We start from the raw sequence: 17,610 nt of genomic DNA on the forward strand, positions 1-17,610 counted from the left end.
AATATTACTCCTAATTATATAAAACTAAAGTACTACAGGGCTACGAGAAATAATGCAATGAAACCTTAGCCCTGGCAGTGAGATCCTAGAGAAATGGCTGACTCCTTCTGAGCCTCAGTTTCCTCATTTGTAAAATAAAGACATTCATAGTCTTTACTCTGTAGGGTTTCTGTGAGAATTAAATGAGAATCCTCATAAAGTGCTTAGACAGTGCTTCACCTAAATAGAGTACTCAGTAAGTATTAGTTGTTGTTACTATCATACAGGGGTTTCACTTTGTTACTACAGTATTATATATTTAATAGTGGAATACTGTATAACCTTTAAATGTTATATTTTGTGGTAGAAGGATATTTACTTACATGAAAGTGGCCACAGTATACTGATGCGTGGGAGAGGGGAAAGCATGCTCCAAGGAATATGTTTGTTAGGATTTCCTGCACATGATTTAGGAGTGAAAACAAATATGCATAAAGGCAAAAATTGGAAAAACACACACTGCTTTCACCTCAGTTTTATCTACATTTCCCAAGAGGAGGAAATAAATTATTTCATAATAAAAGTAATAACCTTCACTTTGGGCAAGGCTTTCCATTTTCCAAAGCTTTTTATATGATCTCATTTTTACACTAATTTAACTTTTAACAGCGACTATTAAACTGCTATTCTGCCAAATGCCTTTAAGTCAAAATCCTGAAATTCATCGACCTACCCCCAAAAGGAAAATCTTTCCACTAAAAGACCATTTTCACAAACACCACTGCTAGCAATCAAGCAGCTGGTTTTCCCCAATCTGAGAGGGCAGAGACATATAAATCCATTTTTATAGCCAGGGCTTTTACAAGTAGTTTCAAGAAGTGATATTTAAGTTAATGATGCAATGTGGTAAAGCAGCATAAACCATTAGTTAAATCAGGGGTCTGAGCCACACGTCCCAGGGCCTAGCTAACCTTGTTTGGCTGTATGACGCCAATTATCTGAGATAACAGTTCTTCCAAATGCATGTCCCGCAGATGATTCCATGGTAAGACTGCCACCAGCCATGCTCTCCCTCTTCCTTGGTAATAAACCCTGATTATTAGCTGGGCTCACTGCTACCCAGAACAAAATCCCCCATTTGCCAGCTTCCTCTGAGCTAGCCATGGCTATGTGATTCCATTCCCACCAGCTAATGATTGTGCTGGACCTGTGGGTGGTTAATGGGCAACTCAGCGACAGGAACACAGTCTATGCTTCGACTTTTCCTCCTCCTTCAGGCCTGTGACTTAGACCAAATAACTGGCATTTCAGCATGCATCCTGGACCACAACCCTGAGGATACCAGCCATGAACTGGGGTGATGGAGTGAAAAATGGGAGCCTGGGTCCCTGATGATACTAAAATGGGGTTTAAAACGGAGATGCCCTAAAACCCTCCCGACTTCTTTTCAAAGACAAATGAATGTATACCTTATTTTAGCCACTGTTATTTTGCTTTGTTTTTTAGGTTATGTGCAGTCAAACCTAAACTCATTGCTGGTCATATATCAACATAGGATGCTTCATGCTATTACTTAGATTTCACTACCAACAAACAGCACATGACTTTTTTAAGTAGCTGACCAGCGTGATAAAACATTTTAATAAGTCACTTTTTTACTGAGCCTTTTTAACAGCTAGATGTTTATCATCAACTACTTTCTTTTTTTTCCACAAAGATAGTCCCATATATACATGTGTGTGTGCATATACACACATACTCTTTTCTCTAGAAGTTCAAAGTCAACCAATACATATAATTCATGGAATTATAATTCACCGGACAATGACCAAAATTCAACTCTCTGGAATCCCTAATAAAAGCCAAGGGAGACAGGCCAGTGTCCTCAGGTCTGCAAAACACAAAAAAGTTATAACTCTCCAACCGAAGGCAAAGAAGTGACATAACATTTCTAAAATGATTTTCAAGTTATGCACACACAGCAATGTGACAAGCCTGACCGTGTCTTCAAGGCTCACACTGGATATGCTGTATATAATCCCAGGCAAATGGCCGCCCACAGACAAATGCCCAGGAGGTACCCCAACCCACATGTGAGGCATACAACCGGCATGAAAATTAGCACCAACCACGCAACCCAACAGACCGTGCACACTTCCACATAACAACTATCTTGATGAGGGCCTTTCAAATACGGCCCTATGTGTAAGTCCAACTCCTGCCACAATACACTGCACCTGAAGGTTCTCCCTTGACAATCCTAAAACCCACTCAAGGACAAAGAAAAGACCAGGGCTCTGTCTCCTGGATGACAGAATGACAGTCAGGTCTCTTGCCATCTCCTGCAAACAGCAGAACCTTGACAAGTTAGCTTTTCCTTCACAGAAGCCTAGACTTCCAAACACAGTATCATAAAAGGTAAAAAACAAAACAAAACAAAAACCCTCGTATTTACAGCTTGAAATTACACCCAAATTTAAAATGTCATAGAGGAAATGAACTTTTGCAATTCTATTATCCTAGCCCAAGTTTTCTAATGGGCTCAATTATGTAAGGTTAGAGCAGTTTGCCTAGTTCTCCCAGCACGGTAAGGATATATATATATATATATATATATATATATATATATATATATATATTTTTTTTTTAAGTACAATAAAGAAAATTCAGCTTCTATATCTCATTTTCTACCAACATATTTTCTTACTCCATCATCCAAAGCAATCTCTAAGTAGAAATTACTTTGAAAAGGGATCACCAAATGTTTTGATTTATTTCATACACTTAAAGAACAGAATTTTGAAGGAGGGACAAGAATATTCATATGGTAAAGAGATAGAATAAAGGCAGAAGGAAAAGAGAAACCAGATCTTATTTTATGGAACTTAAATCCTTCACATACATTATATCTAAAATACGTATCTAATGTTCTATATGCTCGCAGGGATGAATTTTTCTTTATTAAGTGGGAACAGAGTGCAGGTAGAAGAGACAATAGTAACAAAGGCTATTTTAAGGTAAATTGGAAAATATATTTGTAGCTATATAAACCATATATGCTTTAAAAATGTCTGGAAGGATATGCCAATGCACTAGTTATACTCCCTGAAGGAAAACATTATGCGTTATCTTTCTTTTCTTTTTGTTTATATACTCTCTAATTTTTGTACAAAAAAACAGTTACTACTTACATAATTTTAAAACGTATTTATTGAAAGTAAACAGATTCACAATAGCATCAACAGAGACATAAGCCACATCTGGAAGAACTTAGAACAAAACAAAGCCTGAAGGACTTCTGGGCTCAAAGCTGAAGGACGCAGAGAGTGAAGTTCCTGGGGCTCGCGCCACCCCTGAAGTCTTAACGCCCTCCTCTCTGGACAGGATGCTCACTGCGATTTTAAGCATATACTATGTAGCCAATTGTAGCCTCTCTACTACGCACTTTAGGCGAGAGGCACAAATGACCACACAATAGAAGCATATTCCCAGCACCTGCTGATTCAGCCAAGAAAAGAGACTCAAGTGTCGACCAACTCACCATTTAATTATGTCTAACACTTGCTTTACAATCCAGTTTATGGATTCTGGATGTTTAATAAACAGTTATTCCTCACTTCCCTGCTGTTAAACACTAGGTAGTCATGACAATTAATTAATACCACCCTAGGCTATCAAGAGGTCTAACACTACCAGCCAGGTTGTGCTCTCCAGCTGACACTGCATCGGCCTCACGGCATAAACACCTGCCGCCTCCTCTTCCTTAGAGCCCCTTCTCTTCTCTGGTGGGCACCTCAGTTGGGGTATTTACACAGAAATGCAAACAGGTAGTATAGGTTCACTTCTGTTCCACCAGAGAGGAAAATCCCTCTTGTGATTACAGACACACTTACCTCAAGTGTAAAAATAAATACAAATTATACATATATATATATATATATATATATATATATATATATATATATATATATATATATAGTTGCACAGTACATCAGAATCACACATTGTGAAACTTGCCTGCTAATTTGAGCTCAGAATTATCTCCAGACCCCTCGGGTGCCTCATTCTTCTCTTTCTAAACCAGTTTTTCCTGGCACGCATTCCATCCCTACATCTCAACTCAAGGATGGAATGTTTTTAAGCAAGGAGTTTCCCTGCCCACTAAGGTTCCATTAGGAACCCACCCCAACTGAAGCCATGGGCTGAGTCTGAAACTGCTCGTAAGCCCTCCAGCCCCACCCCTTCATACTCACTGTTGCTGGACTTAAGGTCGCGGTGGATGATGGGGACAATTGCCTCATCGTGTAAGTAGTTCATCCCTCTGGCAATCTGCACGGCCCAGTTCACCAGGATGCCTGGGGGAATCCTTTTCCCAGATAACACTCTATTCAAAGGCCCTCCACGAGCAAACTCCATGACCAAGCAGAGGTTGGGTTCCTTCAGACACACCCCTCTAAGGGCAATGATGTTGGGGTGCTTCAGCATGGCGAAGAGCTTAGCCTCCTGGCGAACATTCTCTATGGTCTGGCTGATGTCCTCATCGGGGTCGTGGCGAGCTGCTTTCACAGCAACCTCATCCCCTATCCAGAAAGCACGATAGACCTTCCCAAAGCCCCCGATGCCGATAATCTCTTCCAGGGTTAGCTCCGCAAAATCAATCTCTAACACTGAGAAATAGAAGAAAAACAGAAGCACGTCAAAAACATTCTGAAGACACCATTGAATCACCCATTTACCTGGATGGGTAAAGACAAGTTGTCTGTTCACTTGGCTTTTCTGTCTCCCCACTCGCTCTAAGGTAAACTCCGTAAGGGCAGGAAATGTGACTAATTTACTTTCTGTCGCATTATCCTTAGTGACTAGCCCATAGCAGGGATTCAATAAATAGTCGTGCAGAATCTTGTACCGAGACCGACCGTTTTAACTAAAGGGAAGATCATTTTGATGAGACTTATTCAGATTTTACTCTGTACTAGGTGGTGAGAAGTATACAATCCAGTACCAAGGCAGACATGCAACAACCAAAACATAGAGTGAAAAGTTTTCATAGCAGCATGATCAGAAGATCAGGAAAATCACTAACTCTCACCATGGGACAGTGCTTAAGAGCGTAAGTGGGGAAAGGATTCTCAAGGAAGGCAACACTTGAAATGGGCCCTAAAGGATGAGTGGGAGGGATATCATCAGGCAATGAAGATCAGGGTGGAGAAAGACAATCCAGGCAGAGGGACGGTCGTGAGCAAGAACATGGGGCATGAGAGTATAGGGCATATTAGGGATTTCAGGGCGTCCAGTGCAGCTGGATTATACGTATTAGGAGATGTGGTTCAAAACCCAAAGCCTTGTTGGGGGCAGCCAGATCATAACATGCTTTTAAAGCCATTCTGAGGAGCTTGAACTTCACACTGTAAATGATAGGAGTCATGTATCTTTAAGAAGGAGAGTGTTATTAAACCTGTGCTTTAGAAAGGAAACCAACTCTGGCATTATGGGGAATGCAACCAACCTGAAGGACAGAGCGCACAGCAAAAGGAACCACTAAGGAGACCACTGCAGTAACCCAGGCACAGCAGCACAAGAGTCTGAACCTCGGCAGCAGTGAGGACCGGGAGGGCGGAGTACATCGGGGGACCTTTAAAACTTGGTGCTCCCAGGACCTGGCAACTAAGACGTGCGGGAAAGGAGCCTCACAGCAGACATCTTATTCCAGCAGTCACCTGGGCTGCAGCTCCATTCCTGATGTTCCCACTGCCACACCTAACCACTCATTCTCCTTTCTAAAACCCAGAGTTCGAATTTGAGGTACTAGCTTATATCTTCAGCTATGTTTGGAAAGGCTTCTATGGACAGATAATAACAGCTACCAATGATTATAAATCTTGGGCTAGATATGGTGTTCCTAGACGAGCAAAGTGCTAATTTACGTTTCTCTCAAGAAAACCCTGTTCTCTGTCTTCTCAGCCTCGTGGTCTTTACCTGGCTTGCTCATACTCATCTCTCAGGTCTCAGGTTAAACACCAATTTTCTAGAGAAACTTTTCCCAAGCCCTGACTAAATGAGGTAGGCCCCCATCAAACACTTCCATAGCCATCTCTATTTGGCAAGACTCAACATGGTTATAATTACTTGTTCAATGCCTGTCATCCTGCGAGATCCACAAGGGTGGATTCTGTCTGCCTTGTTCACCACTGTACTAATCATACCGAATATTCAGTAGGTAAAGAAAAACGAGGGAAAAAATTGACCACAGTAGAAAATAAAACTAAAGTTAGATCTGGAAAAAAAAAAAAAAAATTGAATTGTACCTCTTAAAACAAATACAGAGACTCGCCTATATTTTTGCTGGGGGGGGGGGGGGAATAAAAAGCAACTTTGCTAAAAAAACTAAGAAAACAAAAATGTATTTCTAAACTTTTGAAAAGACCAAAAGAGGAACTGCCCACTGCTGACTGTTCCCTTCCTTACATAGCCGGCCCCACAATGCCTCCATTCTCTACTCTGATGCTGGTGGTGTTCCAAACTGTTCTTGCGTAATTATAGTGCTTCTATCCTACCTCAGGCTAATATTCATTTGTATTTTGTAATGCAACTGGCAGTCTGCACAAAGGAAACTCTTAGGAAAAGTGAGTTGGACTGTTTTTAGGTATACAAAGAGACTAGCCCTCTTGATCCCAGAAGTTCCAATTGTTCAAGCTTATCACCTTATCTAGCACTCTTCCTGAAGAACAAATGGTGTGGCAGGTCCTGCAGACTAGCCATCAGCATCCATTCTAAAATCCTTCTAGCATGCCTTTTAGTACTACAGATGCCAGAAAGCTAAAAACTACATTTCCCAGAATCCCTGACAGCTGGAGTTCTGGATGCAGATTAGCTTCTGCCAATTAGATGCACAAGATTTGGAAGGCAGAACTGAGATGGAGACCATCTTCTTGCTGTTTCTCCTGGCAAGCATGGCTGTGGAGAAGTAGGGTTTTCCTGCAACAACACATCAGTGTTCAATCATTAGCTCTGTGGATGTGGAGAAGAACGCTCAAGGCCAACGGGCTGCCTAATTTCTGGACTGCAACTACAACCAGATGTTCTTGAAGTCAACAGCTTCAATGACAACTCCTGATTCGGCACCTTCCCAGTTAGAGAAGTTGTATCTTGCCTGGTAGGCCAGGTCTGCAATGTTCTGAAAATTTTTCCCGTAGGTCTGGCTGTCAGTCCCTTCTCCCTGCCCTTCCAAAAATTCTGTATGCATCTAATTTCCTGTACTAGAGCATTTTCTGCTTAAAATAGCTTGAGTGTTTCTAGGTCCTAAAATAAAACGTGACTGATTACTAATCATTGGCTTATCTCAACTATATGAATGAGAAAAATATGACTATGTTAAAGACAGATAGAAACCCTCTTGGAGAAATACGTAAGTTATGTTAGGAGTCTCCTTGATCATGGAGGGAAGGCACATTCGTTTTTTTCTACCTGCTTTTACACTGATGAAAAGACATGTGCCTATTTAACAAATTTGTATTTACACATCTTATTTTCTTAACTGAATATCTGAATTCTCCCTAAAGGGGATTAACTGCTGTATTTTCTCTTGCACCCTACCTCCTTTCCTCTGGTCTAAAACATAGTTGTGAACACACTGGAGGTGTTAAATATTTATTTAAATGTATGAGAATCTAAAGGATGTGTTTCTGAACTAGGGTGCTGAAAGGACAGCTCCTCTGATGGCATTTTGCAGAAGACAGAAAACCTCTGTGGGGAAGGCAAAGCAATAACCTCTCTCAGGTTCTTGCTATTTAGTTAAGAAAATATTATCACCAGCCTTCAAGAAAAGTATAGAACACAGCTTACAAGCACATAGACACAGAACAGTGGGGGATGGGGGCAAGGGAGGAAGGTTCTTTTCGCTTCCCTCCCAAGAAGTCCCTTGGGGTAGGAACTAGACCTTCAGTTGCAGCTGAAAGAACATGTGGCTCTCCTCCCCTTCCCTGCTCCGGTCAAGACCTGGTTTTAAGTAAAAATCAGGTCAAGTTGCATTCATCACATTTTTCAGTTTCTGTGGAAGGCCATTTTTAGGAATATCAGGAATAAAACCTTACTTCTTTCCTTTTCAGAATGAAGATGTTATTCCCTCTCAATTGTATCCTTGGAAACTAAGTGTATAGGCACATTCTGGTGGGTGTCGGGCAAGTAAATGGTACGTATCTCATTCATTTAAAAATCCAGACTATATCTGAAAATACATCCTTATATTTCTAGTGGGTGCAAGAAAAATAAACATACATCAGAAATAATTTTAATTTGTGCCCTGCTTGAAAATAGACACAACTCTTCTATAGGAGAAACTTTTTTTAAATACCTAGAATTATGTATCTCCCAAGATAAATTTGGAACTGTATGTTTTCCATCTTTCACTAAAATAAGGAAGATGAGAGAGCTTCTGGGCTATTTATATCTGTCAGTCATATGGAGAGCTATATTCTGATATCTACACTGGAGGGGATAAAAGCACTATATGAATGTTAGGTGATTTATAATATCACTATATTTTTATTTGTCACAGATTTAGTAATTGTCCCTTCTTCTGTTTTGAATAAAGTTTGAAACAAAATTTTCACTTTGAAAAGTCATAGTTAAAACTAAAATGGAACACTATTACTTGACTTCCTGTCTTCTATTCACAATCTAATGTCACAATTCATGCCCCAGAGAAGAAGTTCAAAAGGATAACTAGAGAAAAGTTGTCAGTGGCTCAACTTCCTTCCAAACCTTTGGAGACAAGATTGCCAATCACCTCTATTTTCTGACACCAGCTGATGGACATTAGCATACAGATCAGAAGCACACCTCTCAGTGACTTCCTGTGTTCATCTTTATCAAAGCACTGCACTGAAATTATACATTTATATCACCAATCTCCCTCATGTGCGACTTATGCATATAATCACCTCCTTATCTTATTTTTCTATCCCTAGGTATTTAACATAGTATCCATTTTTGACTAGGCCCTCTAACTGGTTTTTGACTAGAATTAAATTTTCTGAATTATCAAGAATTAACTCCAGTCAAGATCAGAACTCCCGGGAATACTAAATAAAGTACCTTTAACAAAAGGACCTTCAAATGCCATGTTCTTTAAGACAATTCTTTCAAAAAGCACAAGGTACTTCCTACTTTTTCATCCTCTGAGTTCTAGCTAAAGGAATCTACTCTATGTGAGGTAACTTTTGTTACAATAAAGTTGCAGTCCTGGACACCTAATGGAGAAGAATTTCTAATGTTGCACACTGTGGACCTGTCTGGCTTTCTGTGGACGGGGGTCTTCCTGCCTAAGCAGTCACTCCTGATTGGTTGGACAGCTGGGACCACAAGATAGGCAAGAAACTGAGTTCCTGCTCGTGAACCTCACACAGCTTTTCTGCTCTGACATTACCTGTCCTTGAAAGAAAAAAGAAAAAAAAAATCACAAAACTTCACCCACCCACAAAGAATCTCCAAATCTGACACATTTAAAACTACAGAGTTTCCTAACATGGTTTTCTAACACGCGGAGCCATTCTTCCAGCATGTGACCAAGTTCTTCAACACTATTTCAGACACTGTGCTGGGACCTTTGTCCTTCATCTTCCCAGTACAAGTGTCAAAAAGATAGAACACTTAGAAACGATTTAAAGTAATTTGTTGCCTCCAGGTACTATCAAATGTAGAAACGAGTTTTAAATTGAATGGGAGAGAAACAAAGGGAACTAAAGATTTGAAGACCGATTAGACAGTCAAAATGCCAATAAAAGTGAGTAGAAAAACAGGGAAAGAGATTATGGTTTTGTTATTAGGTGATAGTATTTAATAACTATCTTAGGATAATAACACAACTGTTCAGGTGAAAATAAGTCACAGGGCCAGAAGATAACTGTTACAAATGAAATTTAAAAAATAAGTGTTTAAAGTTGGCCCTTTCTAATGATTTTTAAAAAATCAACTAAGACGCAAAGTATACAAAATGTGGAATAAACTGATAAATATGTATTAAGAGTACTTTTTAAACAGGAAAGAAATTATGGAAGCTCTCAAATACAAAATAGTGCAAACTGTACCAGAAGTTATCACCAACTAGCATCATTGATTAAGGGATTTTAATGGCAATTTAACGCCTTTGAAAAAAACACAGGAAATTTCATAACAGGGTGTGGAACAGGGGGCTCCTGGGAAATTGGTGAAAACCAGGACATTGGAAGAAAGATCCTAGGAGGAACTCCTGGGCATGATCCCTTGAGATTTAGCAAATCCCAAATATAGGCAAGTATTTAGGGTGAGAAAAAAAGATCAAATGTATTGTCTGAACATCCTGGATGCCAAGGGACTAGGATTCAGCCACTGTACCTCGCACTCCTGATCTCTCCTGGGGGAATGACATACTTTTCCCTCTCTAAGCATTTCTCCACCCCATCACCTGCCCCTCTGCACAATACACACCCTTCTTAGCACATTATACACTGAGACTCCTGAAGGTGCAACTTCTGAGGTACAAGATTAGGAGCCAAGAAATCCACACGACATTTCAAAGACACTTCAGCCCTGTGTTCACACAGGCATCCGGGACTTGTGAGCCAGCTCAACCCTGCGGGAGACACCCCCATCTTCTTCAAAGCAAATAACTTTAATGGGCGGGGACAGGCAGTAGAAGTGGCCGGCAAGGTCCCTGATTTGGGGACTAAGGTTATGACAGAAACCACCAGCTAGCCTGAAATCCATCCATGTTAGGGGAGGTGGGGGGGGGGCAAGTGGGGAGATTCTCATGCTGGGGCTTCATGATGTGGCATCAGGATGCTGCTGAGATGGTCAGATGAAGGTTAAGCAGCCCAAGCGCCTGAAGTTCCAGGCAAGGCCTGCGGCGTCTCTAATCTTACCCACCGCACCCACCAAAGCCCCTGCGGTCCGAGCTCGCGCGCATACAGCCAACCCCGAGTCAATCATTCCCTACCCTCAACCTAACCCTCGAAGAAGGCTGCCGTCTCTCTGCGACCACCCCCAGGCTTCCATCGTCTCCCCCCTCCCCACCAGGCTCCCGGGCCCCGCCTTCGCCTTACACTGAATGGGCGGGTAACAACTGGGGTCCTCGCCGCCGGGCTGGCAGCGGCTGGAGAAGGCGCTGCGCGGGGTCACGTAGTTGCTGGGGAAGATGCCCACACGCTGGTTCAGCTGCCCAGTCCACCAGCCCTCGTCGCCAGACACCTGCGAGTCCTTGGACAGCACCTCCACCACATCGCCCAGCCGCAGGGTCAGCTCGTCCTCGCCCGCCGCCTCGTACTCGAACACTGCGGTCCAGTAGGGCAGCGCCGAGTCGGAACCCAGCTCCCCGGGGGCCGCCGCCGCCTCCTCCTCTTCTTCCTCCTCCTCCTCGGCCCCGGCCCCCGCTCCATCCTCCCCCGGCGGGGCGGCAGCGGCGGTGCTCGCCAGGCAGCCGAGAAGCGCTCTGGAGGGCTCCATGGAGCGGCCGATCCATAGGGTGCGGGGCTGCCGCCGCCCGCAGGAGCCGCCGCCGCCTATTGTTCATGCGGCTCCGCAGAGCTGGGGGGACCCCCTCCCCCGACGGCGGCCGCAGGTAGGGCCCGGGTTGGCGGGGCGGAGAGAGCCGGCTGCGGCTGCCTGGGGCTGGCACGGCGACAAGTGCAGCGATCGCGAGTGCTCACCGCAGCATGGGGCGCGGCGGGCCAGAGCCCCCGCCTGCGAGCTCGCCCCCTGGGGGCGACCTGGCTACCTCCGTCGCGGCTACCTGCTCGCGCAGCCGGTGCCCGCTGCCGCTTGCCAAAGGCCGCTCCCCTCTCCGCGCCGCGCCCCGCCCCCAGCGCCGCCAGCCCGCCAGCCCGCCCGGGACCACCTGACGTGGGCCTGGCTCCGCCCCAACCCTGCGGACCCGAAGGGGCGGGGCTCCCCGCGCCCGGGTGCGCCCCTGCGCCAATCTGCCTACCCATTGGCCGCCGCAGACCCGGCCGCAGGTTCCCCCCGCTGTGGTTGGGGCAGCCCCGCCAGCCATTCGGCCCACCCCTCTTCACCCACTGCGCCTACGTCGCTAGTCGCCCCCCCATACCCGCCCCCTTTTGCGGGCTCTTATGCTCAAAGCCCAGGTCAAGCAGTTCTCTCTCCTATTGGCCCGCCACAGCTCCCACCATTGGCCCGAGGTACCTGTCCATTTCCTGGGAGAGTTCAACACCTCCCGGCAGGAGGAGGCTGTGACTTCATTGGGTGCACGAAGAGGGATGGGTGGATACTGAAAGGTAAAGCCGAGAGTTCATTCAGACCAAAAGGGCTGGAGGAGGCCGTTCTCTTTGTTTGCGCTGTATGGGTAGGGGCTCCGTTCGGCCGCACCGGTGTTTTTCATCCTAAAGTGAGCTTTTAAAAGTGAGCAGATAAGGGAGTTGGGTTGTACCCCCTTGAGAGCTCTTTCTTCTCCAGCTCCCTCTTACAGTTGGATTCTCCCCTCTCTTGGATTTGCCTTTGTCCTAGTCCAACCAGGTGGATCAGCTTCCGCTCGCACCGGACTGAATTGCACCCTCGAACCCCACCTCCGAAACCTTTCGTTTACTATTAAGCCCTTTAGGTCCACTGGCATGTTCTTCAGAAAAACTCTTAAAAACGCCTTCATGAAGACTGCATACAGCCCCGCCCTTTCCTGGGTTCCGGTAGGAAGAGATTCCAGTACCGTGGTTTTTAGAATTCAGAATGATGAAAGACCACCTTACAGAGTTTTCAAACGGAGGCAGGAAAGCTGTTGGTGAAGTGGGCTTGGTGTCTCTGAAGAGACAACTTTTCTACAATAGTGGGTTTCTTTCGCTTGGATGAATTGCACCTCACGTCATGGTGACTTCTGTAGAATTCAGATTAAGAACAAAAGTATAATACACGTACAAGAGGATGCTGCAGTTCATGATCAAGTGCTGACCTTCTCCTAGATCCTTTTGTTATCCTCCATTTCTCAAACATTAAGAAAGAATGAGATAGCTGGCCCCTAGTTATTCTTCTGTGCTTTAATTCTATCACAGTAATGTAGATTTCCAATAAGATGTTTCAAAACACATCAATGCTGAAAGATCTACCCTGACTGAGCTCTACCAAGCTGCCGTACCTTTCCCCCTTCAATGGTAGGAATAGATATGATTTATTTAGTAAGAGTTAGTGCTTCACTGAGTATTTTTAAATTGTAGTTTGGGGTTAATTGTTGGACAAACTGGACACTCGGGCAATTTGGAAAGATAAGCAGGGCTGGCATCTTGGGCTGCGTGGCCAGCAGTTGCGTGATCTTAGGGAAGTGCTTAACATTGGAGTGTAGTGTGCTCATCCATAAAGTGAGGGGGTGGACTGGAGATGAATGTTCTTGAGGGCAGACCACCATTTCGGTGGTTTGCACACAAGTATGGCTGCACTGGATAGCCACCCATTTTGAGGTCTTGAAGAAGACAGGTGAGAGGGCTGTTCTGAAGAACATCCAGAGTGGGTCTTAAGAAAGGACTCCTGAGTAGATGCTCTAAAACAATGCTCAGATTCTTCTTGTACATAGGTCAGTGAACTGAAAAAGATATGGATGAGTCTTTAAGTCAATTCTCTAGGTTTTGTTTAAGACAAAACTACTTCACCCCCAAGCAGAAGAGAGCAGGATAGTGGGGATAGAGGTACTTTGTGTTTTTGAAAAGACCACAAGAAAAAAGATTTGATTTTCTTGATGTGTTACTATAGTTTTGTGGCTCTCCACCCAGAGGAGAAGGGAAAAAAACTTGATCCCTCTCCGTAGGAAAAGTCTAACTCCCATATGCTTTAAATCTTTAATACCATAGCATGTGTTTAGGACCTCATGAAGAGTCATTCATCAAACATTTCAAGAAGTCATTCAGTAAATATTTGTTGAATGCGCAAATGCTAGGAATTCAAATGAGGGAAGATTCTTTAGGCTAAGATTGCTCTAGCAGGGCTTCATGGAAAAGACAGAGCCAAAGCTGGTCCTGAAGTGCGACAGAGCAGAACAGGGAAGAACTTGTATTCAGGAAAGGAGGGATGATATGGACACAACCACTGAGGTGGGAAAGCTTGAGTAATCCCATTTGGATGGAATAAAACAATGAGAAAGATCTCTGAAAAGATAGTTGGAGACTAGATTATAAAGGGCCTTGTCATCACTTGATTCACACTAATAATTACTTAATTGATTATTTGTAATTATTTAATGTCCAGTTTGTTTACCATAAGGGCGGGGACCTGTCTGTCTGGTTCTCTACAGTTCTCCCAGCACCTAGAGTGCCTAGCACATAGTCTTCTGTACATATTTGGGACTTGAATGGCTGACTGGAGTACCCAGCTAAGAAGCGTGGGTTTTGTTTAGCAGATAAAAGGTTATCACTGAAAACTTTTGAGGAGGGCTGCGGGGAGATCAGATGTTATTGTCACTGAGGACTAAAATAGATGGGAAATACGTAAGGAGGTGCTTAAGTTGGGCATTGAAAGATATATACAACTTGATTAATGGAGAATAGAAAGTGTGGAAATGGAAATTAATGTAATGGATAGCGATAATAGAAATATCAGCCTGAGAAGAGGAGATAGTGCAAAAAAAGGAGTGATAGGAAATACAATTGATTAAATAAAAGAAGGGCAGATTACAAAAGATTTTGAAAGCCAGGCGGAATTATAAATACTAAGATTTCACCACTATTAAGTTCTTGAGCAGGAGTTGCCAAATGTCACCCAAAAAAGGAACATTTTCTCTACCCCACTGGAAAGTATAGCATAAGTCAGGGAGAAACTGATAGCAATCAGTGATGCAGCTTGGCACTAGACATGTCAGAAAATTGTGATTTATTTTGTCTCTGGCCATGAAAAACCATGTGACTGGGCAAGGTACCTCAGTTTCCTCATTTTTAAACAGCTGTAAAATAGAAGCTACTTCTTCTAGAGGTTTATAGGATTAAATGAAACAAGACGTACAAAAGCTCTCAGCATGCTGTTGAGCATCCACCAACAATTCAACATACTTATTTCCTTTTCTTTGCCCATCACGCTCAGAAACATCCTTTAATCGCACCCTAGAAAACTTCAGAGGCTTCCTGACTGGAAGTTGAACTAGGGTTTTTCCCTTAAAAAAAAAAGAAGGGAGGGGAAAGGATAGAGAGAAGGAAGGAAGGGGGAAGGAAGGAAGGAAGGAAGGAAGGAAGGAAGGAAGGAAGGAAGGAAGGAAGGAAGGAAGATGGGATTAAGAGTGATTTTTTTTTTTTGTCCCGTACTATTCAGTATTTTCTACCATTAAAATGTACTGATTCTCTAATCAGAAAGTAAATTATTGTTATGATGATCATGAAAATTTTTAATGGTATGGAAGTGTGCATAATATAATGATAAGTGATAAAGTAGTGAAAAAAGCCCTTTATATGTTATGACCATAAATGTGTGCATGTACGTGTTTGTCGTATCAAAATCTTTTTATTTTATTAGTTATTTCTGAGCTGAGTGGTGGAGTATGGGTAATTTGGATTGCCTTTATTTTACTTTTTTAAATTTTCCATGTAGTTAAAAGAACCATGTAATACTTTTGTAATTAGAAAAAAATACCACAAAATCATTTTTATTTTTTGCAATAATGAAATAAATTCCAAGCGGAAAGGCTTATTGTTAGTTGGAGACATGGTAGAGGAGGGGGAAAAACTAGCACCAGAGGATGACAATAATATTAATTACAATAATGATAATGTCTACTGTGAATTGAGGGCTTACTGGATACCGTGCACCGTTCACAATCTTCTTTATTTATCAGAGTCTTTAACAGCTCTTCCAAGCAAACAAAAAAGGCTTGGAATATAAACAGTTTATTCCTCCCTTATCCTACTTTCTAGAGGGAGCGTTCTTGGTTATATGCAGACAGATATGTGGCCACATACTTTTAGAAATAATTTAGTGTAGCTGTGGGCTAACTCACCTAACTCTGGCATAGACTTCTTTTATTTTTCAGCTTTTCAAAGCTTGGTCTTTAAATCATGTTGGTGACAAAGATTTAACCGAAACATCAGCTTGCTGTTTTGCTTTTGAGATTTATGCCTTCTTACCTGAAAAACAAATCAACTTAAATATTTTTGCTATTTTTTATTTAAACAAACCAGTAATATCTGATGAATGAGCAACTCAGTGAAAGATATTTTACAATAGCCAGAGCCGTTTAGTTAGGAACTTGGCACAGGAACGTCCTCTAAAGACAATGGTAGACAACTGCGCCACCGTGTGGTATTGAGGAGTATGGTAGCCATATTTTTCTTTTTTTTTAAGGACTTTTTTTCTAGTTTTACAATTTAAGTGCTGAAAGTAACCTTAGTGGTCGCTGGGTGGACCTCTTTCGATTTGTTGTGGAAACCAAGACCCAGACAAGTGATATTACTAGAGCTTGAACCCAAATCTTCAGATGGACCCTTTTCAGACCCTTTCTTGCCACACAACTGCTTACAATTCTTCAGGTTAATTCAAGGATATCTGCATATCGGCTGCAACGAACCTGAGAACTATCTAGTGCAAAAGTCAATTTTACGTCCAAGGAAACCAAAGCCTAGAAAGGATAAGTGACTTGTTAATGTGTCCACAGCTAGGTTTAAGTCCCTTGTTTTTTATTCCATGCATTGATTTAGTCACTCAATATTTATTACCTGTGTCTACTATGTGTCAGGCACTGTTCAAGGCACTGGAGATACAATAGTGAACAAAACAGACAAAAGTCCCTTCATAAATCTCACCTTCTAATAGGGGAGATAGACCAATAAGATAAGCAAGTAAAATACATAATATTAAAGAGAGAAATGCTTAAAAGAAAAATGGTATATGTGGGGGGGTGGGGGTGGGATTAAATGTTAGAGGGGATTACATTTCAGAGTGGCCAGAGAGGGCCTCCTTAACAAGATGACTTGAAATAAAGATCTGAAGGAATTGAGGAAACCTGCCATGCAGATATGGAGGATGAGAGTACTGGCAGAGGAAACAATAGTGCAAAGGCCCTGAGGCAGGAATGTGCCTGTGTATTCAAGAAAAGAGCAAGGAAGCCAACCTAGTGGGAATGCGAGTTCCCAGGTAGTAAGAGGTTGGAGAGGTAATGGAGGGTCCAGATCATGTGGGACTTTCGTGTCAAAGGAGGACTTTGGCTTTTACTTTGCATGAGATGGGAGCCATTTAAGAGTTTTCAGCAGAGGAGTGATATGGTCTGCCTGACTTTAGAACAGGAATATTCAGGCTGCTAGGTTCACAAAGGGCTGCAGAAAACAAGGGCAGGGACGTGAGTTGAGGAGGCCCTTCAATAATCCTGGCCAGAGTTAAGTGCAGGCTAGACCAGGGAGGCGACAATGGGTATGGTGTAAGGTGGCAAGAATTCAAAAAATATATTTTGAGGGGAGAGCAACTATTTTTTTAGATGGATCATAAGGGGTATGAAGGAAAGAGAGGAGTCATGGATGACACCACGTTTTAGGGCCTGAGCAACTGGAAACATAGCATTATCATTAATGCAGAACGGGGGAGCAGCTCTGCAGCTGTGAGACTCACTAAGTGTGGATCACTACTCCACACCCAAGTGGAGATGTCAGGTAGGCAGTTGATTATGTAAGTCTGGAGTTCAGCCAAGAG

General features: G+C 42.9%; 1 protein-coding gene across 3 annotated transcripts in view; it reads right to left on the reverse strand.

The window, feature by feature from the left end:
• The window catches only part of MAP3K9 (mitogen-activated protein kinase kinase kinase 9), a 75,128-nt gene extending 63,147 nt beyond the window's left edge, over nucleotides 1-11,981 (reverse strand). For 2 of the 3 annotated variants that reach the window (XM_019733342.3, XM_019733341.3), the window contains exons 1-2: nucleotides 11,058-11,980; nucleotides 4,233-4,646 (exon numbers count right to left, since the gene is read on the reverse strand). In XM_019733342.3, the coding sequence (XP_019588901.1) occupies nucleotides 4,233-4,646; nucleotides 11,058-11,457 (814 nt within the window). In that variant the 5' untranslated portion in view covers nucleotides 11,458-11,980. Of the gene's footprint in view, nucleotides 1-4,232; nucleotides 4,647-11,057 lie in introns of all 3 variants that reach the window. The other variant, XM_088797389.1, reaches the window with a different exon arrangement.
• Nucleotides 11,982-17,610: the final 5,629 nt, after the last annotated feature.

The sequence above is a fragment of the Rhinolophus sinicus genome, chromosome 3 (assembly GCF_057876585.1).
Source record: "Rhinolophus sinicus isolate RSI-liver-muscle chromosome 3, RSI-T2T, whole genome shotgun sequence".
In the NCBI taxonomy this organism is placed as follows: domain Eukaryota; kingdom Metazoa; phylum Chordata; class Mammalia; order Chiroptera; family Rhinolophidae; genus Rhinolophus; species Rhinolophus sinicus.